Here is a 27,907-nt window from a genome sequence, read left to right as displayed (position 1 = left end):
CTCCCTGACTCCAGCCCTGGGTTCTTAGATACCTACCCACCCTCCTGGCCTTCCCAGCTGCCCTGCCAGTGAGTGAGTACCCGGGAGAGGGTCCTACCAGTTCCTAAGTCTCTAGGGGGAGGGGTAAGATCCAGCAGCAGAGTACAGGAAAGGGTGGCACGGCAGACGGAAGTTAGGCTTCCTGGAGTCCCCTGCACTAGATTGTAGTGTCTGTTGGACGGCTATAGGCACTGCCACTTGGCTGAAAGTCCTGCAGGAATGTCCTTTGCTCCTGGAGTGAGGGTACCTGTATTAAGGGCTAACACAGCTGTGGAAACCCAGAGCTGGTGCTTACCAGATCTCTGTTCTGAAGCCTTCAGGGAGGGGTGCCCATGGACTCCTTTTGGATGGATGTTTTCTGACAGGGAGCTGGCATATTACAAGCCCCTGGAAGCAGAGCTCTGAGGGGAGGGCTCCAGGTTCCAGGAGGGTGTGTGGGGTGGGTCTCTGCTCTTCCGCTTGTGAATTTGGTGACAGTGCTTTTCTCATGGCTTCCCGCAAGGAGCCAGAGTTTGGTGACATGCTGGCATGGGTCCGAAGAGCTATTGTTGTCCACAGTAATGAGGATCACCAGAGCCTACTCAGCAGGGACTGCTCTTGTTGGCTATGGAAGGTGGGACGGAGGGACAATAGAAAGGGCTGGCAGGCCTTTGTCTCCTTGCACTAGTAGTGGGTTTGGGGTTTCTTCCTGCTGCTTTCACTGGCGGCATGGGTCATACTGGGGACCTTAGTGGGGCCAGGACAGTGTCTCCCACGCTTGCTGTCCTGGTTCTAGGTTGCCTAGCAGAGGGAGGAGCTTTGCAGGAGCTGAGCTGTAGGGGTGGGTTGGAGGGGCACTCCTTGCTTCTGTGACTGCATTTCCGGTCACCTCCTCTGAGGACACAGCCATTTGTCCACTTCTCTGCTTCGTCTCCATCTTTCAGCACTTGCTCAGCCTCCTGTGTGGCACCTTCCTTCCCAAGTCCCCACTGTTGTGCAGGGTGAACGCCGCACCTGCTCCCTTTGTGGGGCCTTTGTTCTCTGGGGCTCAGATCAGCCTGAGGCATTGGTTGTCTTCCCTGGAGAGCAGGCAGTTGGAATAGGCTGTGGGGTAGAAAGATAGGTTCACCAGATTTAGAAGTGCACTCAAAACTTCTAGCTACAAAGCTAGCTGGCCCTGCATTGCAGGTGTGTGTGTGTGTATGTGTGTGTGTGTGTGTGTGTGTGTTTCTCTGTGCTATGTGTATGACATGTATGTTGTGTGTCATGGAAGAGTTGTGCTTTATAACCAGGGTGTCCCTGCCGTCTGCCGTTTATTCCCAGCTGTGACCTGCTCTGGCCTGTGGCGACCAGGGTGCTTTTGTTAGAAACCAGAGACTCTGCTCCTTTTTCTGGCCGTCGGTACTATGGTGTGTTCAGGGTAGGACTGTGGCTGCAGTCTGGGAGGTCTTGTTGGCGGTTGGGTGCCATGCCAACGTGAGGACGCCAGCCCTGAATCACTGTTGCCGTGGAGTGCACTGAGGTATCCAGTGGTGTGGTGCCTTCCTCCCCTTCACAGTTCACTGACTGCCCCAGCCCACTCTGGGTTCTGCTTTTCCAGGGAGGAGGCGGTGAGAAATAAACAAAGGGGCTAATTAGAGTCATGCAGGCTTCCAGAATGCGCTGCCACCTGCCCACCCAGACTGAACAGAGCGCGTGCTGTTGTTGGCTGAAGCCTGCAGGGGGCTGAGGGGAGGTGCCTCTTGGCTACGCTGTTCGGCAGCTGTCACTCATAGCTGTACCTAGGTGGTCCATGGAGGAACTGGACAGTGGTCTCAGATCAGGCATGCATACACAGACAGACAGACAGACAGGCAGATGAGTACCTTGTAATCTATGCACTCTGACCTCCCAGGAGGCTCTGTTAAAGCTCTGCCCACTCTACTAAGGAGCAGACTTAGGCCCAAGGCTCTGAATGAAATTGCCTGAAGTCACTGACCAGAGTCCTCTTCCTGCTGGATAGACAAGCATGAGACCGTTCTGTTGGGTTTTTCTCCTGTCCCTTTCCTGATAACAAGCTGCCCCTTAGGTGAAATTCTACATGGTCCCAAGGACCCCCAGGTGTCTGCTGCTGCTGCTGCTATCTGAAGGCATATGGTAAATTGTAGCGAGGATTTGGTTTTCTGGTTAGGACCCTGCCCAGGACCTTAGATATGTGACTTGGTCCTTCTGGTCAGTGGGCCTTATAGAGCTGTCAGGGCCATGACACAAGGTCAAAGCCATCAGTGGCTGACATGATCTCCAGCCTTTCAAGGGGCCTCTGTGAATGCTACGAAAGAGACATGGCCAATATTAGCTGCTAGCAAGGCTGTGCGCATCCCTGAGGGCCCTGCCCTTTGAGGAAGGCAGAGGCAATCTGGCAGGTACCACCAATGTGAGACCAGGGTGGGGACCCCAGTCACACAGTAGGAAGGTAGGGGACTTCCCCCCCAAGAGAGATGAGGGGGAGGCAGGATGAACAGGGGCACACATGGCCTCTGAGCTAAGCTACTGCTTCATACCCGTGGTGGGTTGGTAAGTGACAGGAGCCCAAGAGCAGGGTCCTGAGGGGCTCAGAGCTGCAGGGCCTTGCAGTGACTTTCCAGGTTGGCTGAGATGCTGCTGGCAGTAAGTGGAGGCCTGGCTTGTGTGAAGCATGTGTGCTCTCTTCCCTGGGCTATGGTCTGCCCAGAGGCCACAACGCTTTGCTCCCAGCTACCCTATGGCAGACACGGTGCAGAGTTCTGTCGTGCCGACAGCATGGCAGTCCTGGGGCAGGTCGTGGACTGGGTATCAGCAGAGGTTAGCCTGTGATCCAGTTTGGAGCTGCAGCCGAGGAGGCCGGCCTGTGAGAAAGGACACGGAAGCAGCCTTCACTGAGCCCTTGTATGCCAAGGCTGGAGGAGGCGAGGAGGGGCACAGAGCCAAGCCTGTGGGGTGGCATGGGAGACACAGAGGATGGGAACTCCCAGGATGGTGGCAGCAGACATGGTGTGTGGGAGCCGGTCTTCAGGGTTTGCTGCTGCTTTGTGTGTTGGGTATTGTGCTCACCAGACATGTTTGAATAGCTCAGTTCAAAGCGACAGCCACATACCGGCTCTGGCTAATCTGTTGTGTTTATGGTGCGGCTTTTTTCCAGACAAGTCAGCAGTCTAGAAGAGTTTTAGACTAGAGGACACTCTCCGACCTGCTGAGCTGCAGGCTGTGCAGTGGCTCCAGGTCCCCAGCTCGGTGTCCTCTGGTCTAAAACTCTTCTAGACTGCTGACTGGTTTCTGCTTCTCCCGGAAAGTTGGTCTGCTTTCAGTCTGCTTTGCTTCTCTGAGAGTGACTCTCAGAAGTCTTTATTGCCTTCTGGGCCACTGAGTAAATCTGGTCAATTTCAGGGACTTCTTGAAGCTGTTGAGTTGTTCTCCTTCTTGTTTTAGGAGCCTCCCTTTAGTTTGGAATGTCTCAGTCTTGGAGGAGACTGTTCCTCAACAAAGGTCCAACCCTGGGAGATTGCCTAGCCCTGGCACCCCAGTGCTGACCCCTATCTTGCAGGCAGCAGGGTGAGAGACAGGCTGGCAAAGGCTACCGAGGATGTTCTGGGTAGGCTCTCTGGAGCAGAGATGTCTGAAGCAGAGCTCTCTTAAGACCCCAGGGTAGGGTGGTCCAGCCTTCTCATGTCTTGACTTGGGCAGACATGCAGCAGTCTGGTATAATCCTAGCTGGCTGTCTTGTCCTAGGTACATGCCATCCCTGGGAGCATGTCTGGGGGTCTAGACAACTAAATACACGTGACACTGCCCTGCTGTCCCTTACAGAGATCACCGATGCCATTAGGGAACACATGAGTGGAGCAGGTGAGCCCTAGCAGGAGTGATCTAGGCCAAGGCAGTCGAGGCCAAACCACGCAGCTGCTCTTGCCAAGACTGTACTAGAACACCCGGGCCCTGAGGTGGCATAGTTCACCCTCCACATAATCCTACCTCGGCTCCACAGCAAAGTCAGTTCCCCATCGTGGGCAGGCTGAGCTCCCCAGGGACAGCCAGGTGAAAGGCCTCTTCTCCCAGGGTCCTGGGGAAAGCTGTAAATAGAAAAGCTGGCACCAGATGTTCCCAGGATACTGGAACTTGACTCTGTTCTGTACTGGAATGTCCTGGCTATGAGGGAGATCCTAGGAGCTGGTGGTGTAAAGTCATCTCCTCTCACACTCAGGAAGTCTGTCCTTGAATTATTGTCTCCAGAGATTGTGTCCCCTTCCCTCGATCAGACCCTTTAGAAACAGTCTCAAGAATGAAGGCTTGCTCAGTGGTAAGAGGCTCACCTAACATAGACAGCCCTGTGAACTATCTCCAGCCCCATGAAGGGAAAGAAAAATCAAGTCTTGGGTATTCTTCATGCTGCCTGATCGGTTCTCTGGGAATTCTTGGGAAGAAAAGCTCCAAGCTAGGTAGGGTTCTAATCCTACCTTTGCTTCCCAGCCAGCAGGGAGGAGAAAAGACAGTAGAGGGCTTACGAGGTCTCACAGTCCTCGGGGTGAGGCGCATTCTCTAGGTTATCCTGCTTAGAGCTGAGATTTGGGTCTTTTGGCCTTGGAACTGTGTTGACCACAGGGCTAACTGACCAGAGAACCCCTATGCTTTTCATCATACTGACTTCCAGAAGTCTCTGTTGGATGTGTGCTCCCTCGAATGTCAGGGGCAGCTGGCTGCTAGCTAGAGTCTTGAGTAGGAGTTGAAGCCACAGGACAGCACTCAGTGACACGGGGTTATTATGCTGTCATGGGCCACCTGGAATTCTCTCCCACCCCATGACAAGCAGCCCACAGCCATTGGGCTATGAAATCCCACAGCCATTGTCTACCCAAGGCTAGTACTCATTGTCCCTACCCTCCTTCAGTGACTGTCCTGAGGGTCAGGGGACCCACACTGGACAGTATCCAGCAAGGCAGTGGCCAGTCCATGATGGATACAGTGTGGTAGGCCTGCAGACTGCCATGTCATCGCACTGTTAGAGCCAGGGCCCCAGGTGGCGTGGTTCGCCATCTGCATCCTCCTATCTGGGCTGCAATGACAACCCCGCTCATGGATGTGCTGCCCATCTCCCCAAGGGGAGCCCTGCAGAACTGTTCCAGGGACAACCAACAAGAAGGCCTCTACTCCCTCAAGGCCATGGGGAGAGTGGCTGGTCGGAAGGACAGCACCAAACACAGGTAGTGCTTATGTGGACGAGGACAAGAGTATTAGCAATGTTAATAGTCTTATGGTCACTTTTGCCCAGGGGCAGCTTGTTTGTGGAAAGTAGGGAGGATACAGGAATTGAGTGTGTGGATCCCTAGCCAAAACTTGCTTGTGCCCTTGGTTTTGACCTGGCAACTCTAGCTTCAGTTTTCTCATGCATAAATTGAATTAATCATGGTACCTACCTTAATAGGGTATAGTTAATGTCTGAGGGAGAATGTCAGGGAATGTCCACGTGCTGGAGGCATTTTCTAGTCCCTCTTGTCTTAGGCTGTGAGGTAGAAACAGGGAGAAAGGGGTGTTGGGGATTGTAGGATCCCATCCATCTGAGAGATTGTGCTCTGACCGGTTGTATTGTCCCTCTCTCCAAGGGATGAAGTGTACCATCCACATGCAGCCAAGGACAACCTTTTGGCTACAACGCTGAGGTGGCCTTTCCTGTCCCAGCAGCTGAATCCATCTCAAACAGCTCCCTATGTGGCCTGGCCTGATTATATCAAGGAGCCAGGCCCTTACATGAAAGCCTGCAGCCTGCCCACATGGTCTCCACGCTTAGACACTATGGATGTGCGTAGCTCGGTGTCATCCGGCAGAATGTCTGGCTCCTCAGGAGGGCATGAATCATGCGCACTTTTCCATGGACCATGGAAGGAAAGGCCACCCCTGGTATTGGGGCCCCAGCGCCTTCCCAGGAAGAGTAACCCTCGTCTGGAGCAGTTGAGGGACAAGATCCGAGCCCAGGCCCAATGGCAGGCCAGCTGTGCCTCCCTGGGCATCTCTGACCCATCTAGTGCCTCGCGCCTCTACAAGACCTCAACCATGCCACAGTGGAAGACCCCCAAGGTGACAAATGCTCTTCCAGTGCCTGCTTTCCCAGGTCAGTGGCTGCTTTGCTCAGCTGGTGTGGGCCACAGCTACGGGGAAAATGGAGGGCAAGTAGTAACGTTATGTTCGTAAGGCCCCCAAAAGGGTTTGAGGACTAGGAGAGCAGTGTAGCTTGGGGTGGGACTTCTGAGCTGAGTTTAGGGTGAAGAAGATTCATCACTGTGTCAATGAGAGGAGTGAAGCCTTGGAAGACAGACACCCAGAGAGCCTGTGGAGTTGTAGAAGGGACTTAATGTTTGTCCCTGAAGCCTTAGAGGCTGTTTAAGCAAGCCTGGATTTTGTTGGGTGCAACTGGCAAGCCAGTGTGGGATTTAAAAGGCCTGCCTGTCACCCACAAACAAGACAGGTTGTGTTTTCTGGAGCGAGAAAGGTGGATGTCAGCTAAACAGATACCTGAAGAGCTTCCCATCAAAGATGGGAAAGAAACTAGGCAGCTGCTTAGGAAGTTCTCTAAGGTAGAAAGATCTGTTCTGTAAGGTGGCAGCTTCTTTTCAAAAGCCATGGTAAAATACTTGACATTAAAATGAGCCATCTCTAGTGTTTAAAATGCATCACATTTCTTTATTCGTGCATCTATGTATCTGTATGTGGGGAGCATTGCCACAGCCCAGTTTGGGGGTCAGAGGGCAGCTTGCAGAAGTCAGGTTCTCTCCTTCCACCTTGTGGGTCCTGGGGATCAAAGTCAAGATGTGTGCCTTGGTAGCAAGCCGCTTTACCTCCTGAGCCATTTCACCAGTCCCACCGCTACTGTTTAAAAATGTCCTGCTGATTTCAGGCACTGAGTCCTTGTTATGCAGCCATTACTACCGTCTTTCTCCAAATGATCCATCCTTCACCTTCAACCCCAGCAGCCCCTCAAGTCCCTGGAGCCCACCTTCTACTTCCTGTCCCTATGGGTTTGATGACTCTGGGCACCTCATAGAAATGGAATCTCATGGGACTTGTTTTGTGACTTTCTTTCAAGAAGAACGTCCTTTGGAAAGTACAGATAAATAGAGAGAGGAAACAAAATCCTCACTGACTTCTATGTGCCTTTCCAGCAGAGTGCCCCGGCTAGTTCGCTGAGGTGTGTCCCCGGGTTAGTATACCACAGTTACAAAATGTTTTTGAGAAAAATAACCTGGACGAGGAAGGATTTTCTTTGGCTCATGTCTCAGAGGATTCTTCATGGGGGGCTGGGCTCCATTGACTCGGGCCTGCAGTAAGGCAGAGCTCCAGGGTGCAGGGGTATGGCAGAGCCAACCTGCACACCACACAGTGGACGGAAGCAGAGACAACCTGCACACCACACAGTAGACCGGAAGCAGAGAGATAGGAAGGATCAATAGATAAAATGTTTCCTGCAAAGACACACTTCCTCCTATCAGACTCTCCTAGCCCATTCAGCTAGAAACCCATCAATGGGTTAACTCATTTCTAGAATTAGCATCTTCGCCCCTCAAGTAGTATCAGCATCTGGGATCAGCCTTTGAGACCTTTAAATGTCAAAACCACACCATTGCACCCTGGGTGCTGAAGGTTTGTCTTGGTACAAAATCCAATCCCACCTCGAAGGAGCTCAAAGACTTTGGAATTGCTAAAAGATCCAGTTGAACTCTCAGAGAGGCAAGACAAAACACTTTGTTTTTCCAAGATACAGTGCTAAGGGTCATTTCAAAAGAGAACAGAGAAATATTAAGGAAGTATTGGTCCAAACTGAGATTGAAACCATAAGAGAGAGCACTATATCCTATAACTTAAAACTTTTTAAAAAAAAGATTTATTTATTTATTATATATAAGTACACTGTAGCTGTCTTCAGAAACAGCAGGAGAGGGCATCAGATCTCATTTCAGATGGTTGTGAGCCACCATGTGGTTGCTGGTATTTGAACTCAGAACCTCTGGAAGAGCAGTCAGCGCTCTTAACCACTGAGCCATCTCTCCAGCCCCAACTTAAAACTTTTTAATGTATGTAGTGTTTTGCTTGTGTGTTTGAATGTGTATTACATGTGTGCCTGGTGCCAGTGGAGGCCAGAAGAGGGCTTTAGAGCCCCTGCATCTGGAATTAAAGGCAATGTGAGCCTTCTGGTATGGTGCTGGGAATCAAACAAGTATCTTCTGCAAGAACACCAAATGTGCAAATGTGCTTAATTACTGAGCCATGTGTCCAGCCCCTGTACTGTGTAGGTTTCTGTCCAGCATTTTGGGTGCATGGGAGCATGACATGAGCTTCCAAGGGCTGTGAAACCCCACCCCTAAGCCTTGTGAGACCCCGCCCTTAAGCCTTATTTGCTGCAGTCTCAAGTCTTCTCTCCTGGGTGGCTCTACTTACTTGGTGTGGCTTTCCTCAGCAAGTCCACTGTCCTGGAATCTCTAACTTCCCAGTGTCATCTTTGCAGCTTACACTTCATCTTCAGAGCTTCAGGCTCTGTTCTTCGGAGGGCAATTGATATGTGGGGATTTTGACCTCTAAGACTCTCCTTTGACATCTTAATAGGAGCTTCCACGAGCTCATTATCTCTGCGATCTATATGCCTTAAAAATTAGCACCATGTGGATAATGCTAAGGTCTGCTTAGCAGTAAGTGGGCCCTCCTGGACTTTGGCTACAGTGGCCTTTGTGTGCCTAGATGACCAAGGACAATGAGGTGAATCTGTGGAAACAACTTTGTAGGTGTCCCTCTGTAAGCAGGGTGTCCTAGCAGCTCTTTTCTGAAATTAATCTTTGTCCAGATTGTCCTTGGCTCCAACTTTATGTAGGTTCTTTTCTGGTCAAACTGAAGGCTTTTCAAATCCTCTGCTTCTTGCTTCTGATTTTCACTGTAAACCTGACCAAAAGCCAACAATACCCATGCTGCGCCCTGAACACTGGGCCGCCTTGGAACTTTGTGAAATTGAATAAGCTACCCTAGCACCTTTAAACTCAGCCTCCTACACGGTTTCTGTGTGGAGACAAAATGCACAGGAATTCTCTGCTACCGAGCAATACGTGAGGCCTTGAGTCCTGCTCTTGCAGAACCTAAATCCCTCAAGAGTATAGGCTCTACCGTCCGCATTGCTAGCCATACTCTGGTCTTCTGGGCTTATGCCAAACGTGCCCGCTAACCTTTTGGGATGGCTAATCTCACTTGTCAGTTTGATGACATGTAGAGTCACCTGCACAACAGGTCTATCAGAAATGACCTTTAAAAAGTTGTGTGTGTGTAATTGTGTGTGTATGTGTGTGTGTGTGTGTGTGTGTGTGTGTGTGTGTGATGTACATGTGTATTGGGTGCATGTGGCATTCCAAGGGGACGTCAGAGGGCAACTTTGTAACATTGGTTCTCTCCTTTCATCTTTCTGTGAGTCCAGGGATTGAACTCAGGTCACCAAGCTTGCATGGCTGTGTGTTTTACCTGCTGAGCTATCTTGTTGGGTCCAGGATTATCTTAATTATATTAATTGAGGTGCCCACTATGAGTGGCATCATTTCCTGGGCCTGGATCTTAGACTATATACAACGGAGAAAGTGTATACCTGTGAGATGTCTTTGCTCATAGTTGGCCTGAGCAAGCTTCCAGGACAAGATGTTTGTGCTGGTTTTGATAAGAAAGATTTGTGACTTTTTAATCACAGTGGTAAGTGTTCAGATGGCCTTGTGGGATGTGTTTTCTGGCTTGAGGTGTTTGTTGAGCAGAAGAACAAACTAGGCTTCCAGGGGCTCTAAACTGGAACTCCCTTCTGGAAACCATTTCACTATACATGGTCTCTTCTTTTGATTGTCTCCAGCATCAGGCACTCTTCGTACAGCTGTGCAGAGAGGCAAAGACAAGACATCTCTCAGCTTGAGACGGGAGCTCTCAAAGGTTCCCCAGCATCACACTTCAGGTGAGTGGCTCTGAAATTAATAAAGACACGTATGGTCAAAAAGGACCCCACCTAGGAAGGGGTCATGCAGGGATTTCCTAGGAACCTGGGTTCTCATGCTTTGCCTCTCAAGAGAAGGAATCAAAGTAGGAATGTAAAGCAGAGCCATCTCCTAGCAAAGACATCTGTGTAGAGAAGGCCAGGCCCCGGCCCTTCCCACATCCTTGTATGGCAGCCCTGTTCTGAACCCACACCTCTCAATCCCTGCCAGACCCGAGGCTTGTTGTCCTGCATTGTAGATGGAAGGCAGTACTCAAAATCCCGTGGCTGGCCCTGGGGATGGTGAATGATGGAGACTCAAGACTTTTAGATCTTGGCAGCTGTGACTTTTGCTCACACTTCTAGTCAACAATAAAGAGGCATAGAGAGATGGCAGGAGCATCATCCCTGTAAGGGTGCTGGGCTCACGTTTTGCCAGTTAGACTGCATGTTAGAATCTCTGTTTGTGCAGACACTTAGGAGCTTTTGTAGATTCGAGGGAGTGGAGGGGAAGCATAGAAACACAGGTGCTTTGGGATTTCCCCCAGATCATGGACACCCTGGACAATTTGGGAACAGGAGGGTTTCTCATGGAAGAGGCAGGTCCCTAGCAAGGTGTGAAGGCTGGTCAGTACTCTAGTTGACACCTATTGGACAACAGATTATGGGGGCATGCCTTGCGTTGTGATTGTGAACCAATGGCAGATGTAGGTAGGGTCTCAAGCTGGCTGATGGGCAGGCTAGGAAGAACCTTCTTGAGCCTAGTCCTATCTTTTCTTCTGCCTCCCATGAGACCCTGTCTGACAATCCATCGTTCCTTCTCTACCACAAGTGTGGCTATTGGGCCACTGGTCAAGTTCAGATGCAGAAGCCATAGCCCTCCCAGGCCCATTGGTCCACGGCTCTTGGTTGGCACTTTCTTCCCCCTTCCTTTGGAAGCAGGATGGGGTAAGAAGAAAGCCTTGTGCTCACCATTCTACTTCCTGTCTGTGGATCTGATGATGCAATGTCACATGACTGGAGTGCCACAGAACATGTTCTCCTGCCTCTGACTCTTCACGTTTCTTCTTCCTCTTCCTCTTTCCTTTGTAGACCTCACTACACAGCTCAGCTTGGTCTTGAACTCTAGATCTTCCTGCTTCAGCCTCCCAAACAGAGGATTCAACCCCAGTTAGCCACTGAACTTGCTATGGGATATTGAAGGGGCTCCTCTATCAGCTTGATGCCATTTTGTTTGTCAGTCAGAGACTGAGCCCTTTAGTTCCAGCCTCCATCTTCCTTCCCTGGTGGGAGCTAAGTCCAGGGCAGAGACGCTCTACTTGGATTCCCTTGAGGCTTGGCTCATTCAGTCATTCATTTGCTTAGCAAATGCAGACCCAGCCCCTAGCGTTAAGGTAAGTATATTGCCTCCTTGCAAAATGTTGTCTGATTAAGGTTTCCTCTGTTCTTCTCTCTCATTTCTTCTCTCAGTTCCAAGGACAAACATAAAAAATGTCAAAAATGCTTCTTGCAAAAGAGAGATCTCAAGGTCATCTATCCTTCGCAGAACTGCCAAAGGTAGAGGTGAGGTTTGCTGCTTCAGACCCCAGAGTCTGAGATTCTAGCTGGTGAGGGTGACACATTGCTCTTGATTCTGTGCTGGGGACATTGGCTGCCAGGGCCCGCCTGCTTTGCCATGTCCAAGGAGCCCTGGGTTCTGCAGGTTCCTTGCCATGAAGTGGAAGGTCTGCAGCTCCCTAAGTGATTCGAGCTGCCCTTATGCCCCTGAAGACTGAATGGTGTAAAGCCATCTGGCCACGTGCTTGATGTTCTCAGCCCTTTGGTCTTCAGAAGAGTGGCATGCTAGGAAGACTGAGTAAAGTGGTACCTTCCTGACTTGGGATGCTGGATTAGAGATGGAAGCATGCTTGGTGGTACCCATGTCTCAGTGGCACTGTGAGCTGCCTACAAGTGCTCCACCCTGACCTGTGTGGTTGTCAGTCTTATGGCAAGTCTTTGTGAGTGACTCTGCGGGTGGTAAGCTTTGATCTAGGATACACCCTTTCCTGAGGTTGGTTGGTTCCTTATAGAATCCCAGACTCCTAGTTGCTACACAGACTGCTGCTTCTACAGCATGCGGTGGGGAGGGGGAGAACCAAAGGGGTCCCTCCATCTACCTGGAACCATGAACCCCAAATAAAGGCCAGATGTGAGTATTTTGAGATTGTTGAGAGAGAGTCAAGCAGAGTCTAGAATGTCTTTGCGGTATGCTGGGAGAGCAGCTTGGCTCCCATCCTCTGGATGTAGAAACTGAGGCCCAGGGAGGCTTGTCAGCCAGCTCAGGACCACAAAGGTAAAGACCTGGGCTAGGCCTGACACATCTGGCTCTAGACCTGTGCTTCTTCCTAGAGTACCAGGTGTATTCTGAGACCATGCCTGAGCCCTTGTTGAGGCCTCCTGACCCAGCCTGGCCTCAGCCATACCATTAAGACTTCCCAGGTATGGAGATCACTACCCAGTGAGTTGTGCTCAGTTTGGCAAGACTGAGCACAAGGTCCCACAGGGTCTGGGAGTACTTTTAAGCTGTCTTTTGAAATCTCTCTGCCTCAGTTTCCCCACCCCAGCATGTGCTCTGTGCACAACTTTACCTCCATTTCTGCTCAGTGTCCTGCCTCCACTGCTCCCAAGCAATCCACGTCTTCTAGAGTAACAAGTCTTTGCCTCGCACACACTGCGCTCAGGGGAGGGTGCACTTGAGTCTTCCAGCTGGCCAGAGGTGACACAGGTCGAGAAGGACAATCACATCTAGAATCCAAGACTGAGAGACAGCAATACTACAAGAAGATTCTGAAAGGTTCCCTGAGCATGCATAAAATACAGCCATCTTCCGCATCATCCCCTCATCCACTGCTCTCTGCTGTTCTGTTTTAATGGCTTGCTTGAAAAATGACCCGCTGCCTGCCTGACACGGGGTCAGAGGACAAGCCACCAGCTGCATTCATCATTGTAGGCACTGTGTCACCCTGATGGTGGTGACCATTAGTTTCTGTCAGGAACGAAGCCACAGCTGGGCTAAGGAGAGATGAGTTTGGGTTCAGGGGTCAGAGCTACAGGACTTGGGAATTGGATGAATTAGAAATTTGCTGTAGTTAACAAAAAATTAAATCACAATAGTTATAAAATATTCATCCATCCGGGCCAAAGGAAAATGAAGCCCGATATTTAATTTCAGATTATACTACCTTGCTTTGCATTTTTTATCATAGATTAGGTTGGCCTGGAGCTTTGACAGGGCACTTGGGGGCTCCATCCATTTCCACAGATTAAAAATCCTCCCATAAAAAAATTAATTGCCATTAAACTGTTCAGCAGAAGAAAAAATGTGCCCATCAGGACCCATTTATCGACCGGGACTCCTCTGGTGGGCTAATGGGGAGGCTGGCTGGCTGAGTGGCCAGTGGGGCTCTCTTCCCTACATGGGGCTTCTGGCCCCGTGCCTGACAGAGAGAGCGTGATCAGTTCCATGATCACCGAAGGACAGGGCTGAGAGACGCTTGGGAAGCGCATCCTTATCCTCATCCTCACTGTGACCCGGATGTAGCCAGCACAGTCAGACAACCTCACCCCAGACTCCAGAATTCAGCTTGTGTTCCCAGCTGCCTGTGAAGGTGGCAGCTGTCTTTGGCAGTGTCAGGAGGCACCGTTAGGCACATTGCCCTCTCTTATAGATGGGAAAGTCTAGGCACTGGCCCTACAGCTCTGTCTGATGAACAGCAGCTGGGCTTAGCCTCAGGTCTGGAACCCTAAGGCTTCAATGTTGACCTTTCTTGGCCTGGGGTCCTGTTCTTCTGGGGAATGTCTTAAACTGTCTCCATTCAGTGATGCAACCATCTACTAAGACAAAAGCGTATTTGCACAGTAACGCTATGCATATTTATTTGCATATTTTGCATAAAGCATTAAATCCTTCCTGAATATTTGATTCCGTAGGGTGCAAAAGCATCCTCAAAGTTTTTCAGAGTTGAGTGATGTGTCAGAAGTGTGTTTAGGGCTATTTCAGAAATTGTTGGAAATTCTGTCCTAATCCTTAGACAAAGGCCACTTAGCAGGTTTTTTTTTTAAGTAAAATTTTATTTATTTTATTTTAAAGTTTATTTTACTGTGAGTGTCTTACCTGCATGTATGCATGTGCACTATATATATGCCTGACGCCTATGAAGCTAGAAGAGGATGAACAACTCCTAGACTGACATTACAGGTCACACGTCACACGTGAGTCACTGTGTGGCTGCTGAAAACTGAACCTGAGGCCTCTGGAAGGGCAGCCGGTGCTCTAACCACTGACCATCTCTCCAGGCCCTAAGAATTCTTGTAAGTGAAACTGAAGTCAGAAACTCAAAGAGCAGTTTTAAAAATCAAACACTCAAGCTCAGTAGAGACTTAGATACTGAGCCATGATCACAGGAAAATAGACATTTAAAAAAATATATATAACAAAACCAGCATGTCTGCGTAGAAGCAGGAAGCGTTTTGTGTATAGTAAAATCATGGCAGTTTGTGACAAACCCTGATCTGGGGTCTAGCTGAGGCGTTTGTGTGTTGGAGGTGTGTGGAGTGATGGCATGTGCGGTGTGTCTGCAGTGTGCTCAGAACTGAGTCGGTGTGACTCTGGGATGTGACAGGGTGAGCGCTGACAGACCGTCACGCAGCACGTGAGTCTATATTGATCACAGCCTCCTTTTGTTTTCTATTGATTCCAGCCTGCTGTGTGTTTAGAAACTTTTTTTTACGATTGCCTCTTGCCCTGCCCCCGCATTCAGTTATGCAGCCCCATATGGGATCAAGACAGTTTAAGAAGTTGGGCCCAAGCCGGGCAGTGGTGGCACACACCTCTGATCCCAGCACTTGGGAGGCGAAGGCAGGCAGATCTCTGTGGGAACCATCCTGGTCTAGAGTGAGTTCCAGGACAGGCAGGGCTACAGAGAAAACCTGTCTAAAAACAACAACAACAATTTTAAAAAATTGAAAACCAAAAGAAAAAAAAGTAGAAGCAGCAGTATCTGGGATCTAGAGAAAGCGAAGCCTGTCCCCAGACAGGGCCTGGCTGCCTGCTGTCCGTCTCTGCCCGGGAAAGGGAGTTTAAGGCCTGGAGCACTGGCTGACTTGAGGCAGCTCACCCCAGCAGAGTTTCTTCAGACTTTTTAACATAGGAGCTTTGCTTTTTCTTTGGTCTGAATAGGTGAATATCTTAACAACTATCACGATTTAACTATTTTTCAAAGTGTTTTAAAAATTTTAAAAATGTAACTTTATGTTTTGCGTGTATGAATATTCTGCCCATATGTGTCCACGCACCACTTGCCCGCCTGGTGCCTGAGGAGTCCTGAAGACACTGTCAAATTCTTGGGGACTGCAGTTAGAGGCATTGTGAGCTGCCTTGTGGGTGGTGGGATCAAAGCCAGGACTCTGGAAGAGCAGCCAGTGTCTCTTCGCCGTTGAGCCATCTCTCCAGTCCCCAATGGCTTAATTTTCTAAACTGTGGCAGATTGCTATTTAATTCACAACTGTCAGGTCATGGGAGGGAGGAGGGAGGAAGGAGGAGGGAGGAGAAGGGCGTGACTCAGGCTGCCTGCAGGGGTCAGTGCTCTGGTCAGTCTGACCTGTGATGTGGTGCCCATAGGGCACCGGCAAGTCCTGGCTTCATCTACATGGATGATCCCGTCGGGTGGTGTTGGAGCAGGGGTGTGGGTAGAGTGAGGGAGCACACCAGGTGTAACTTCAGTTTTGCAGAGTGAACTACACACAGTGGTCTGTCTGTGCCCGTGACCATGTTTGTGCAAGAGCCTGTGCGTGGAAGTGCATGTGCTCACATGTGAGTGTACCAAGCACGTATATAGTTGCCTGTGTGCATTTGAGTGTGTGCTCGTGAATGAGAGGGCACATCTGTGAGCATGTGAATATGCAAACATGTGTGCTAATGTGCATGAGCATATGTGAGTGTATGTGAGCCTGTGTGGGAGCATGTAAACACGTAAATGTGTGAATCCGTGTGTGAACATTGTGGTAACCTGTGTAAGAACGCTGTGAACTGACTATGAACTGTGGATGGGGGCAGAGGCTGAGTGTTTGTCCTACAAGGTGGTCAGTCTCCTAAAAGGAATTGCATACTGCTCTGGAATAAAGGCATGATGGGAATCCCTGGAATAAAGGCATGATGGGAATCCCTGGAATAATGGCATGATGGGACTGCTCTGGAATAAAGGCATGATGGGAATCCCTGGAATAAAGACATGATGGGAATCCCTGGAATAAAGGCATGATGGGACTGCTCTGGAATAAAGGCATGATGGGAATCCCTGGAATAAAGACATGATGGGAATCCCTGGAATAAAGGCATGATGGGAATCCCTGGAATAAAGGCATGATGGGAATCCCTGGAATAAAGGCATGATGGGAATCCCTGGAATAAAGACATGATGGGAATCCCTGGAATAAAGGCATGATGGGAATCCCTGGAATAAAGGCATGATGGGAATCCCTGGAATAAAGGCATGATGGGAATCCCTGGAATGTGCATATCCTGTGCTCTGCCACATCACTAGTTTGCAGTAAGTTCAAAGCTTGTTTGATTGGATTTGTTTTTCCAGACATGGTTTCTGGGTAACAGAGTCCTGGCTGTCCTGGCTGTCCTGGCCTCGCTTTGTAGACCAGGCTGGCCCCAAACTCTCAGAGATCCATCTGCCTGTGTCTCCCGAGTGCTGGGACTAAAGGCACGTGCACCATGGCCCGGTCAGATGACAGCTTTTCTTACACAGGCTTCTATAGAGCATGAGAATGTAAACGAGCCTGTGGGTGGATGTGAGTCTGTGTGGAACTGAGCACCACAGCTTGTGAGTGTGTAAGAATGAGCCCCGTGTACATTTGGGAACGAGTGTGTGAGTGTGGACGTAAGGCCTGCCTCCTGTCTTTGTGGGGCTTTGTGACTGGGGTTGTCATGATGGCCAGTCAGTAATGGCATTGGATGCAATTTGAGATTAGGAAGGAAAACCGTGAGCAATCATGGTTGCCATGTGACATTGTGTGTGAAGGGCAGCTTGGCTGTCATTTCTTTCTTACCACTAGGGTGGTCTAAACTTGTCTCTGATCCTGATCCCACTGCTGTGACTAGCCAGCTTCAGAGCACATGGCACTGCTGGCTGTTGTGGCCCTGGTGTCAGCCGGTGGCTCAGTGGCAGATGCAGGTGTTATCTGGGGCTGTGATCTTCACATTGTTCCTGGTCAAGTGTAGGCTGTGTGCCTGGGCTGGTGTTGAGTGGCCTACAGGCAGACCTGTTAGGGGAGAGGCTTTATATAACCTCTAGTGAGCAGAATCCTGGGGGCTCACCGTCCCACTGAGACGGACTTCAGCCATGCTGGCTAGTGACTAAACAACTGGCTTTGTTCCCACAGGGGTTCGGATATAAGGGGTTTCCCTGTGGGCCCTTGCAGGGTGTGCCAAGCTGTGCCCAGAATTGGTATGAACCTTTGCCAGTGGTCTGGGAGCCATGGGTCCCCTGTGTGTTTTCTATTTAAGATTCTGAGTTGGCTGGTGTGTACGCCTGGCGGAAAGGACAAGCCCTTGCGAGGCGGTTGCTTGGGCCCCCTCCTACCCTCTCCCGGCTCCAGAGAAAGGCCCCTGCCACGGAATTAGGTACCTCATGCCTCAGCCTTGGCCTGGTCTATTTTGCTTGGCATTAGTGGGTGGCCACAGAGGAGATTTCTTAGGGAGGGTGGTGGCTAGGTCGCCTCTCTTGAGATTTCCCTCAGAGATGGAAATGTGGGAATACTTTATCTTTACAAACCTGAAAAGCGGCTCTTCTCAGCTTTAGGAGCGAATGTACCACAGCAGATCTTTGTGAGGAGAGCACATGGAAATGGTCACTCCTGTGGTAGACATTTGTCACCCCTCCATGTATACCCTTTAATACACATGCAGCAGGTGGCTTACGCCAAAGCAGCCCCTGCTCTTCTCTGTGTGCTAATCATGAGGATTGAGGCTGAGAGGAAATTTGTGGGACTGAGGCCAGGGCCTCCCTAGTCACCCATGATGTCCCCTGAATGAAGGAGCGGGTCTGATCTGTCCTCTAACCCACAGACCCCCAACACTCCTTCGTTGCCTGTCTTTGCAGGCTCTGACAGGAAAGCAGCAGCTGTCGAGGCCTCGCCTGCCCACACCTGGCTGTGTAAACCCATGTCTGCCCACAGTGACCAGCGGGTTTCCAAGCATACACCCAGGCGGGCTCTCCGTGACCAGTCAGCAACTATCCGAGGTGCTATGGACACCCTCCAAGACCTGCGCCAGCAAGTCCAGGCTGGTCTGGAGCTTGCCAGGAGCCCTAGGGTGGCCAGGAAGCTCTCACCATCCAAACCAAAGTCACAGAACCTGACAGGGAAGAGGCATCAGGGACCCCAAAGGACCCAGGACATGCAAGGCTCCTTCTCAAAGACTGCTTGGACCATGACCACAGGGAAGAGCTCTTCTGTGGGCAGAGCTGGGAACTTGCACAGTCAGCAACACTGGAAGAAAGCCTTGGCTGAGCAAGAGTCTTGTCCACACAGGCCCTGGACAGCACAGCGGCAAGACACCCCAGAAAAGCCAAGCCCCTTCTCACAGCGGCCCTGGAGTGCCCTGGCTTGGCAGACCAATCCATACAGGGCCTGGAAAGCTCAGGGCCAGGATACCTGTGTCCAGAGGTCTGGGAACTCCCCTGAAAGACCAAGCCCCTTTTCACAGCGGCCCTGGAGTGCCCTGGCTGGCCAGACTTACCCAGCTTGTAAAGACTGGGAGGCTTTTGAGCCCAGTCCATGGAATTCTCTGAGTAGGCCACCCTCTGCTCTCCAGGATCCCTGGAGTAATTCTTTTGTGCAGAGGTCCAGTCCCTACAACAAGAGCAAAAGTGCTGTCCCTCCTTCCACAACAGTTAAGCCAGCTTGGCCAGAGCCTCACCCAAACTTCCCTCAAAGCAAACCCTCAAAGGAACAGGACACACCCTATCCAAGGCCATGGGGGTCTCTGGGCCGGCCACATAGTTTTGAATCCTTACGTGACTTCATGCAACAGAAGGCACAGGTCCGACGGCAGCAGGCTATGGCTCAGAAGGCCTTGGCTGCTCACACGCTGGAGCTGCGGAACCAGAGGCTGCAGGAGGGATACCGGAAGCACCGAGAGGCCATCTTTGGCGAGGCCAGCCCTGTGGTCTCCCAGAGGAGTCCTGGCATCGTCACCTTTGTTCCCATGCAGTCTGGGGTATGTGTTGGGTGGGTGACAAGAAGGGGATCAGACAAACCTTTGAGCCTGAGGCTCTGTGTTACCCCTGGCTGCCTACTGCCCACCCACAGGTGGGTGGCTGGGTAACGCTGGGCCCAGGGGTAGAGATGGCATTGGCTCTGGGCAGCTTGCAGGCATTTATTTACCTGAGACAGAGACCGTGCTAGGGTGAAGATGATAGGCATGGGGTACCTTTGTCCCATGGGGTGGTGACAACGTTGGGGAGTGTTCCTAGCTGAACTTGGTTCCTCTTTGGCTCTTTGGGGAAGTCCTGCCACACTGTCTGCCCTTGGTGGGGGCTGGAGTCAGTGTGGCTGTGGGTCTCATGAATCCTCTCTGCTTTAGAACGTGGAAGCCCTGGGGAGCCTGGGACCACCAATGCGGAAGTGGAGCAAAGTGACATCTGGCATGGTGCTTGGGGACCGAGAGGCTCCAGACAGGTGGGTGAGGAGGCCGGGATGCTCTTCCGGGGCCAAAACAGGAGCTCAGAGTGGAGGGAGGATATGAACTTGGGATTCTCTGGCATTGCCCATACAGTGTGGCTCCTTGGGGTCATTCTTTTCTACTGGTCAAGGCACCCAGTGTTTACAGAGAAGAGACACTAGGGTGTTTTGAGAACACACTGTGTATGGCCAGGGTTGACCTCAGATATTGGTTTATCTGACCTCGGGGAAGGACTTGACCTAGGGCTCCTAACCCATTACCTGCTGCCCCAGGTGCCTCACACGCTACCATCACAGCAGCCCAGCAAGGGGAGCACAGAGCCCCACTCCAGGGGGATGTGATGTTTCTGTGTATGCGGTTTTCCAGTGGCTTCACCACCTTCCGCCCCCACCAGTAACATGTGGGAGCCGATTCCTCCACATGTCCTTTCCTCCTTCCCTCCTTCCCTCATCACCAGAACAAGACAGCTCTCCCCCTCCCCCACCTCTGGGTCTTGCCAGCCACTCCCCGGCCTGGCTTCATTCTGGCCCCCTGCTAAGGTGAGTACCTCCTCCCTGCCTTAGGCTCACTGGGGACATTCCTGAATAGGTTTTGGCATTAGCATTAACTTGAGCTGCCCTCCTTGGTGCCTGTTCCCACCCCTCTAGATACATCCTTAGCCCTAGATGGATGATCTTTCTCCCCTTTTCCTCAATCCTCCCTCCTCCTCCTCTCAACTCCCTTCCTCTGCCTAGTTGGTCCCTGACTGAAGCCTGAGATTTCACTGTATGTCTGAAGGGAGGCCTAGGTTCCTGTATCTGTGAACTTCTAAATCAGCTTCTAGCTCTAAACAGAGGACTCAGGTCCAGCCAGTTACCACAGCCCTGGATAGTCCTGGCTCTTCTAGCTCCATACGGTGTTGGAGAAGGTGTTCCCATCACGGTCTCCCTTCAACGAATCCTGACCCTTTTTTATTCTGACTTTTTAAAACTATGCTAAAACACACATAACATTTACAACGATAACCATTTTTTAAATCCTCAATCCATCTGGATTTTAAGTTTTTGCTGAACTGATACATAAAAACATAAAAATTATACATATGGATAGATGGGGTACATGTGGTGTTTTGAGACGTGCACACATTTGCATGATATTTAAATTAGTTTCAACGCATTCATCTCCAAACATTTATCATTTGTGTATGACAAAACATATCTAACACCCTTTCTTCTAAGATTTTGGGTGTTTTACAGTATGTTTCGTTAGGGGTGGTGAGAATAACTCCAACTACAGTGAAGTTGATCAGCTTTTCCCTACTGGTGTCTCACACACCCTCCTCTTGGTTTTCCGTGTTGGGTTTGAATCTAGCCAGAGCTTCATGCATAAGCCCTCTGCCATGGAGCTACATTCCTAGCTTTTGTTTTTAAAGATTTGTTTATTTAATGGTTGTGAATACACTGTTGATGTCTTCAGACACACCAGAAGAGGGCATTGGATCCCATTACAGATGGTTGTGAGCCACCATGTGGTTGCTGGGATTTGAACTCGGGACCTCTAGAAGAGCAGTCAGTGCTCTTAACCACTGCGCCATGTCTCCGGCCTGCTTTTGTTTTTATAACATGTATTTATTTATGACAACATCTTATTATGCCCTGGGTGGTTTCAAACTCCCAAAGATCTACCTGCCTGTATCTCCAGAGTGCTAGTATTAAAGGTGTTAACCCACTTTGTAGCCTTAAAAACAAAAGCAAAACAAAAACCAGCCTTTTATTTTGAGACTGGGTCTCACTAAGTTGCCCAAGCAGACATTGAACTTGTGATCTTCCACCGCTAGCTCCTTTTTTGTTGGTTTGAATAAGTTTGTATTATCATTTGTTTGGAGACATGATCTCATTGCTGAGATTGCAGACATACACCCCAGTGCCTGGCCTAATGCTTTTAGGTGCTTACCCATAGCCTCAGTCCGAGTACTGTGCCGTCAGCCCCACCATCCTCCGTTAGAATCTCCTCTTCCCAAATTGTCTCAACACCAACCAGAAGCCCCTGTCAGTCCCTGCTTTGTCTGTCTGTCTGGATCTTGGCTTGGGTGAGTGCAGACATGGCATGCTGTCTCTCATGTCCTTGTCACTGGATGTTTCTGAGGGTCACCCCGGTGTAGCAGGCACCATTCTTTCTGTGCTTACATGTAAGACGCATCCCACTGTGTGGGCCTCGTGTTGCCGCTCTGTCCAGTGCTCACGGGTTCTCTGTCACCAAGGGGATACTGTGCAGACATGCCTTCATGTCCCATACGTTTATTCACGCTAGAATGTGTGGTAATTTGGTGTTTGAGATTTGAGGACTTGCCGTCCAGGAACTCCAGCTTCTACCATTTCTGCTTGCATTTCTCCATGCTGCGTCATACTTGGTCCTTGTTCTGCTGCGCCGTGTGTTCTGCTATGTGATGTCCGAGCCCTGACCTCTGGTCTGTGGTCAACCCTGACTCATTGCCTCTCCTAGCTTCACATGTGTATTTTGCACACACTGCTCAACACCATGCTGGTGGGGCTGTGTCCAACACTCCCCTCTCCCTGCAGCTTCTGTCTGTGTTTGAACAAACCGTGGAACCGTGCTGAGACCTGGGACACTGGACGCCCCCTGGAAGACGTGAGTAGTGCCCCTCTGCTACTCTACCGACTCCTTCCCTGATCCCATGAAGCACCAGGTCCTGCCTGGGGTGGAGGTGGGGCTGCGCATCTACCTGGACCCCCAGGACACTGAGCATCTGGGGCCACGGGGCCTTCTGCACTTCCAGTACAAGCAAGCCCGGCTGCAGGCTCTGGAGACCATGGCCGAGGTCCTCAAGCAGCGCATTGACATCCTAACCACCAAGCTGCACAAGCCGACGTTGCCTGACACAGCTTGTGACCTGGCCTCGGACGTGCTTCCCTTGCGCCCCAGCACAGCACCTGGCACCCCCACCCTTCTTCCTCCCTCTTACCTCAGAACCATAGTGTCTAAAGGGGGCAGAGAAACTCCCCAGGACTTGGTGGATGTGCAGACTGAGCCCCTTCTCTTCAGCACCTTCAAGGATGGTGAGATGCTACCATGGAGCCCCAGCTGGGAGCTGCAGAACCCAAGCCTGGGGACTCACATTGAGAGCCAGCCCCAAGGTAGGGCTTGGCAGTGGGTGTCATGCCTGTTGGATGACCCTTGCGCTAGGAGCAACTGGGCCCCATTCAGTTTCCTGTCTGGAGAGCAGGGTGGTCGTTGCCCAGACAATGAGGGTAGTGACAATTGCTGATACTCCCTGAGTGACACCCAGCACAGTCCCTAGCAGTCTCATCCTGTGTTGGGGAAGGCTCTTCCTGAAGCCTGTCTGCCCGCTTCTGCAGGTCCTGTTTCCAGCACCCCTGCCTCAGTGTCTCAGCTCGTCCCTCACACGCAGCCTTACCTTGCTGGTTCATCAAGTCATGGCGCTCTTTCCAGAGGAGCCATAGAGGGGCTGGAGAAGAAGCTGCAGAGGGAGATGGCTACCCTCCAGACCCTCGGTGCCTGCATGAGGAGGTGAGTCCAGTTTGCTGTGCTATCGCCATTAAGGCTGCCTGAGGCGTCCTCTGTGGCGGGTCTTAGTGTTAGCCTGGGGTCACAGCCAGGGGTCAGGTCGGGTGGAGACGGGCACAGCTCCCCAGATGTGGCGTAGGCAGTGCTGCCTCTGACCTGAACCTCTCACCAGGCAGGGCAGGGAGACCCTCCATTGTGCTGGCCCTTAGGCCGTGGGGGATCCGTCTGCCGTAACTTTTCCTCATTGGCTGAGTTATCTAAGGATTTTGACATGGGTTCATCAGCCTGCCTGACTTCACTGCCCCATGTCTAGTTCACAGGCTTATCTGTGCACCGTCTTCTGGCCTTGGTCCCTAACCCTGGCCATAGCCTTTTCTGGTGCAGCCAACTCATGCTTGTGATGTCCCCTCTCTAGTTTTTATGACCCTCACTGTGTCTCATGCGTATCTCACCGTGTTTCCTTTCTGCACCACCGCACTCAACTTTTAGTGGTCTCCACTGAATCCCAGGTTGGCAGGATCTGGGAGGTTTTTGTGCTGTAGGAACTCTGAGGATGAAAGCTAAGGGTTTCCTCTCTCTGCAACTGTGGTTCGTGTCCTCTCCCTCCCCTGCCTGCTGCTGTCTCCCTTGGGCCTTTCCAGGGTGTCCTGCAGCTCTGCAGACCCCAACTGCTACCCCCACCCCAGCCTCCTCCTCCTGATCCTCTGTGCTTCTGACCAGAGGGACCACTCTGGGTCTCTTGCACTTTGTTGTCCTTAGACTGAAGCACCCTGGGCAGGTAATGCCAACCTGAGCAGCCTCTCCACAGAGTGGTGGTCAGAAAAGAGAGCGCACACTATGGAGGAGAGGCCCAGTTGTCCCCATGGCTGTGCTTGACACGGTTCACCAGGATGACCCCTGACCTCGGCTTGGCCCCCATGCACAGGGACTGTGCCCTACTGCTCGCCACAGCCTGAACTGGCTTCTACTTGGCATCTGGTTAGTTGTCTTAGAAGAGAAGAGATACGCAAACCCAGGGGATGCCGCACACTCAGAGCAGGAAGAACACACTGTGAAGGAGGCTGTGGTTAAGATGGCAGAAGCCAGAGGATGGCTGCTTCTCCGCTCTGGCCCAGCCGTGGAGGAGGCTGTCTATGTCAAATCTCAGTTCTGTTTACCGTGAGCTAGCTCATGCTTCCTCCCCTCCCCAGTGCGTCCACTTAAAGCAGAAGGCGATGTGACATCCCCAACCCCTTCCCCTGCTCCTCCTGGAACTGACACACTTCTTACCAGATGCTCCCCTGCACTAGGGAACCCACCCCTAATGAACTTTTTGACTTTAGAAGATTGTGGACTTGGTGTTTCCTTTGAGGCCTGTGGCGTCACTGACTCATAATGGCCACTAGGGGGCAGAATTGTGCTGGGATTTTCCTCTGCTAATTCGATAACCCTACTTCAACATGGACTGTTCCAGAATTTTGGGAAGATTAATTTCAGTATCCCAGACTCTTAGATGGACAGGCTAAGTGATCCCAAGGTCCCATATAAGGTGTAGAAGGTCCTGGTGCCAGAATTCCTGACATAGCTACACAGGGGTCGTGGCCTGGCTTCCCCTCCAGGGGTGTCCAACTTGTTAGAGTTCCTTGGCCTCTTTATCATCTATATAGTTTATGCTAAGAACCTCAAACAGAGGTTTTTAAGCGTCAAAATGTATGGGTTTTGTGTTGGATGTATTCTTAGCTGTCCTGGGGTACATATCTTGGGCTGCAGGTTGGGTACACCTGTGTTTCTGCCCCGGATGAGCATACCTGTGTGAGCCACAGAGCTCTACAGGACTGGTACTATTCCAATAGTTTAGGAGAGACTAGAAGAGGCAGAAATGATTCTCAGAGCCTGTTTCCCAGAAAGGTGGGAGCTGTGGGAGAGTAGGGAGGGGTTTGCTGGTCTCACTGTGGGGTGGGGGGTTGGTCACAGCCTGGTGGTCCTGCTAGTTTATTTCTGAAGACCTAAGTCAACACTAACTCTTCCAAGCTTGTGGTTTCCTTCTCTTCCCCTAAGGTAAAGCACCTAGGGTCTGGACTCTCATGCTGAGACTGGGGGGATCTTCTCCTCACCCCACAGGCACTTGGTGATGGGCCCAGCCTTTCACCATCTTCTCAGTTAAGAACACGAGTAGTTCTGGTCCGTCTTCACATTTAACTCCATCCCATTGCTTCTTGCTTCTTGCTTCTTGGGAAACAGCTTCCAAGTCTCTGTTCCCATCCTGCCTTGCAGCCTTAATGTATGCCCGAATGCTTAGAAAGAGCTTTACTCCAGGCAGGGGCTGGGTGAGGACATACCACACCTTCACCCTGAGCAGTTCCTCACTTGAAGAAGGTGGAGACAGAACCTGTGGGCCTTGAGGGCTGCTGGACACAGGCATGGGTGACATTTGGTGATTCGGGTAGAGTCCAGGTCAGTCTGTACCAGGGACAGATGGTGCCTCAGGGAGAAAGAGTGACCGGAGGCTGTGTTCACCGCCTACACCAGCCAATTTACATATCCATCATCTGTGCGCCTAATCCCTGCAGCTGCTGCTTCCCCACCTGTGCCAGGCAGCCTGCTGCCCACTGTGGCTGTTTTGACCTGGGTAAAGGCCACACCTTTCCTGTGTGAGGGAGGGCAGCTGCCTGAGACCATGCAGAATTGGAATCCTTGGTGATGTCTATGCTTCTCTCCCAATGGCCCAGCAGTGGTACAGCGCGGCACAGCTGTGGGGCAGCGCACAGTCCTAGCCATGGGGTGGCACTGTGAGTTATCTCCTTCCTCAGCCCCGTGGATGCCGTTCTTAGCAGCTCGCAGGGATGACCTGCAGGGATGATAGCCTACAGCGCCACACTGAACTGTGGTCCCATCTGCAGAGCTGGCTGTGATGGAGCTTACACTGCACACTGACAGGGCTGCTATGCACACACGCACGCACATGCGCATACACACCCACACGCATACACACTTACTGTGGCCATCCTACAAATCATCCACTGCAGGTGCCGCACTCTCACTGCTGCTCTGTGTGTGTTAGAGGTCCATCCTCTGCCTGGGCTTAAGCCCTCGGGTCTGATCTAGACATACTGCCTGGATTTTAGGATGTTTAGGCACTGCCACCCATCCTTCCTCTGCGCCATCCTGATCACGACTTCACTCACCACATACTCATTGTCTTCCAGATCACTTGGGGTGCCAGATGCACTAGACCCCACCTGCAGCTCCCTTTGGCAGGAGAAGATGCCAGAAGTCAAAAAGGCAGACTTGGTAACACCCTGGACCACCCGGAGCTGCGGTAAGGGTGAGCCTGCAGATAGGCCGTGGGCTGGCTGGTCGGGTGGCCATAGGAGCCTCCCATGGGCCTCCTCCACGGCCTAGCTCAAGCTTGGTCTTGCAGAGGAGAGACCTATTTCTATGTGGATTCAGCCACACTTCAGTATTAAAGTGCTTTGAAGCTCTCCAGCCCCCACCTCTGCTTCTGTTTCATGGCAGTTGTCATTGTGATCTGTAGAAGAGCCACACTTCTGCAGCCAGGAGTGTCACCCTCGTTTTTTTCCTGTGTCTGTTAGCCCAGGTTCTTTGATACGTAAGTGTCCTTGTTCCTGGGGTTCAGTTAAGGGGCTGAAGAGCTGGCACCTGGCAGGGAATAAGGAATTCTTTGCCTATGGCAGAAGCCACAGAATCCCGGGAACCAGCCTGCCCTCAGGGTGTATCCTGCCCTCTGTCTGTAGGGCTGCAGTGGGAACTTTCCTGCCCACTGTGACTTGGAACTGGGTGGGAGCAAGCCTGAGACTCTGTTTGCTCTATCATCGTTCTTTGTTTATTTTCCTCAGAGGACAGATTTTGAATATGGTCGTAAGCCCCACACCTAGGCTGAGGGAAGATGATGACAAATTTAAGGCCAGCTTGAGATACATAGCAAGACCTAACAAACATACAACAAAGCAAACACAAAAGTAGGTCTCACACACACACACACACACACAGGGATATGGGACTGGGGAGATAACTCAAGCATAAAGTGCTTGCCCAGTATGTGTAAGGCCATGGGTTCAATCCACAATGAAGCCAAACCAAGGGCAACAATAGAAGTGGTTATGCCTGGCTCTGAGAAGCAGAGAGTAAATGTGACCCTTAGCTGTGCTCAGATCCCCAACCAGACAGAGAAACCCTAGGGAGTCACAGGCTAGGTACCAAGACCGAAGAACACCTACCTGGGCAAAGGCACAGGCGTCCCCTCCAGGGTAGAGCTGGCAGAGTGGGTAGGGGATGTCTTAGACTAGGCTCAGAGCCTCAGACATACTGGTAGGTATGCGTCAGTTCTTATGTGGACTTACAGAGAAGGATGTGTATATGTGGTGAGGGTGTCTGTGTGAGAAACAGCAGGCTCTAGCTCTGGGGGACTCTGTTCATCTAAAATAGGATATCTGGGGGCTTCAGGCAAGAGCTGCCGACTCTCTCAGAGATCAGGCCCTATACCAATAAAATCTGTACTTTAGGGGCACCAGGAGATGGCAGGTAAGAGTTCTGAGCCAGGAAGGGCAAGAAGCGGAGACCCTCAGCCAGGACCTTGGCTGCTGCTATGACAAAAAATGCAACTAGAGTGAAACATAGACAAGGAAAGGTCACCTTGGCTCACA

The 27,907-nt window shown here is 51.2% G+C and overlaps 1 protein-coding gene across 1 annotated transcript; it reads left to right on the top strand.

The window, feature by feature from the left end:
* Nucleotides 1-5,088: 5,088 nt before the first annotated feature.
* Nucleotides 5,089-26,645, top strand: CCDC187 (coiled-coil domain containing 187; the record flags this gene model as incomplete). Its single annotated transcript, XM_080927313.1, has 10 exons — nt 5,089-5,231; nt 5,631-6,136; nt 9,893-9,991; nt 11,480-11,572; nt 18,157-19,274; nt 19,641-19,735; nt 22,298-22,367; nt 22,516-22,873; nt 23,096-23,267; nt 26,450-26,645. The coding sequence occupies 10 exons, from the start codon at nt 5,089-5,091 to the stop codon at nt 26,643-26,645; spliced, it is 2,850 nt and encodes a 949-aa protein (XP_080783439.1).
* Between the last annotated feature and the right edge of the window lie 1,262 nt (nt 26,646-27,907).

This window comes from Micromys minutus (assembly GCF_963924665.1).
Source record: "Micromys minutus genome assembly, chromosome: 13".
Taxonomy (NCBI): domain Eukaryota; kingdom Metazoa; phylum Chordata; class Mammalia; order Rodentia; family Muridae; genus Micromys; species Micromys minutus.
This window is presented reverse-complemented; position numbering and strand designations above follow the sequence as displayed.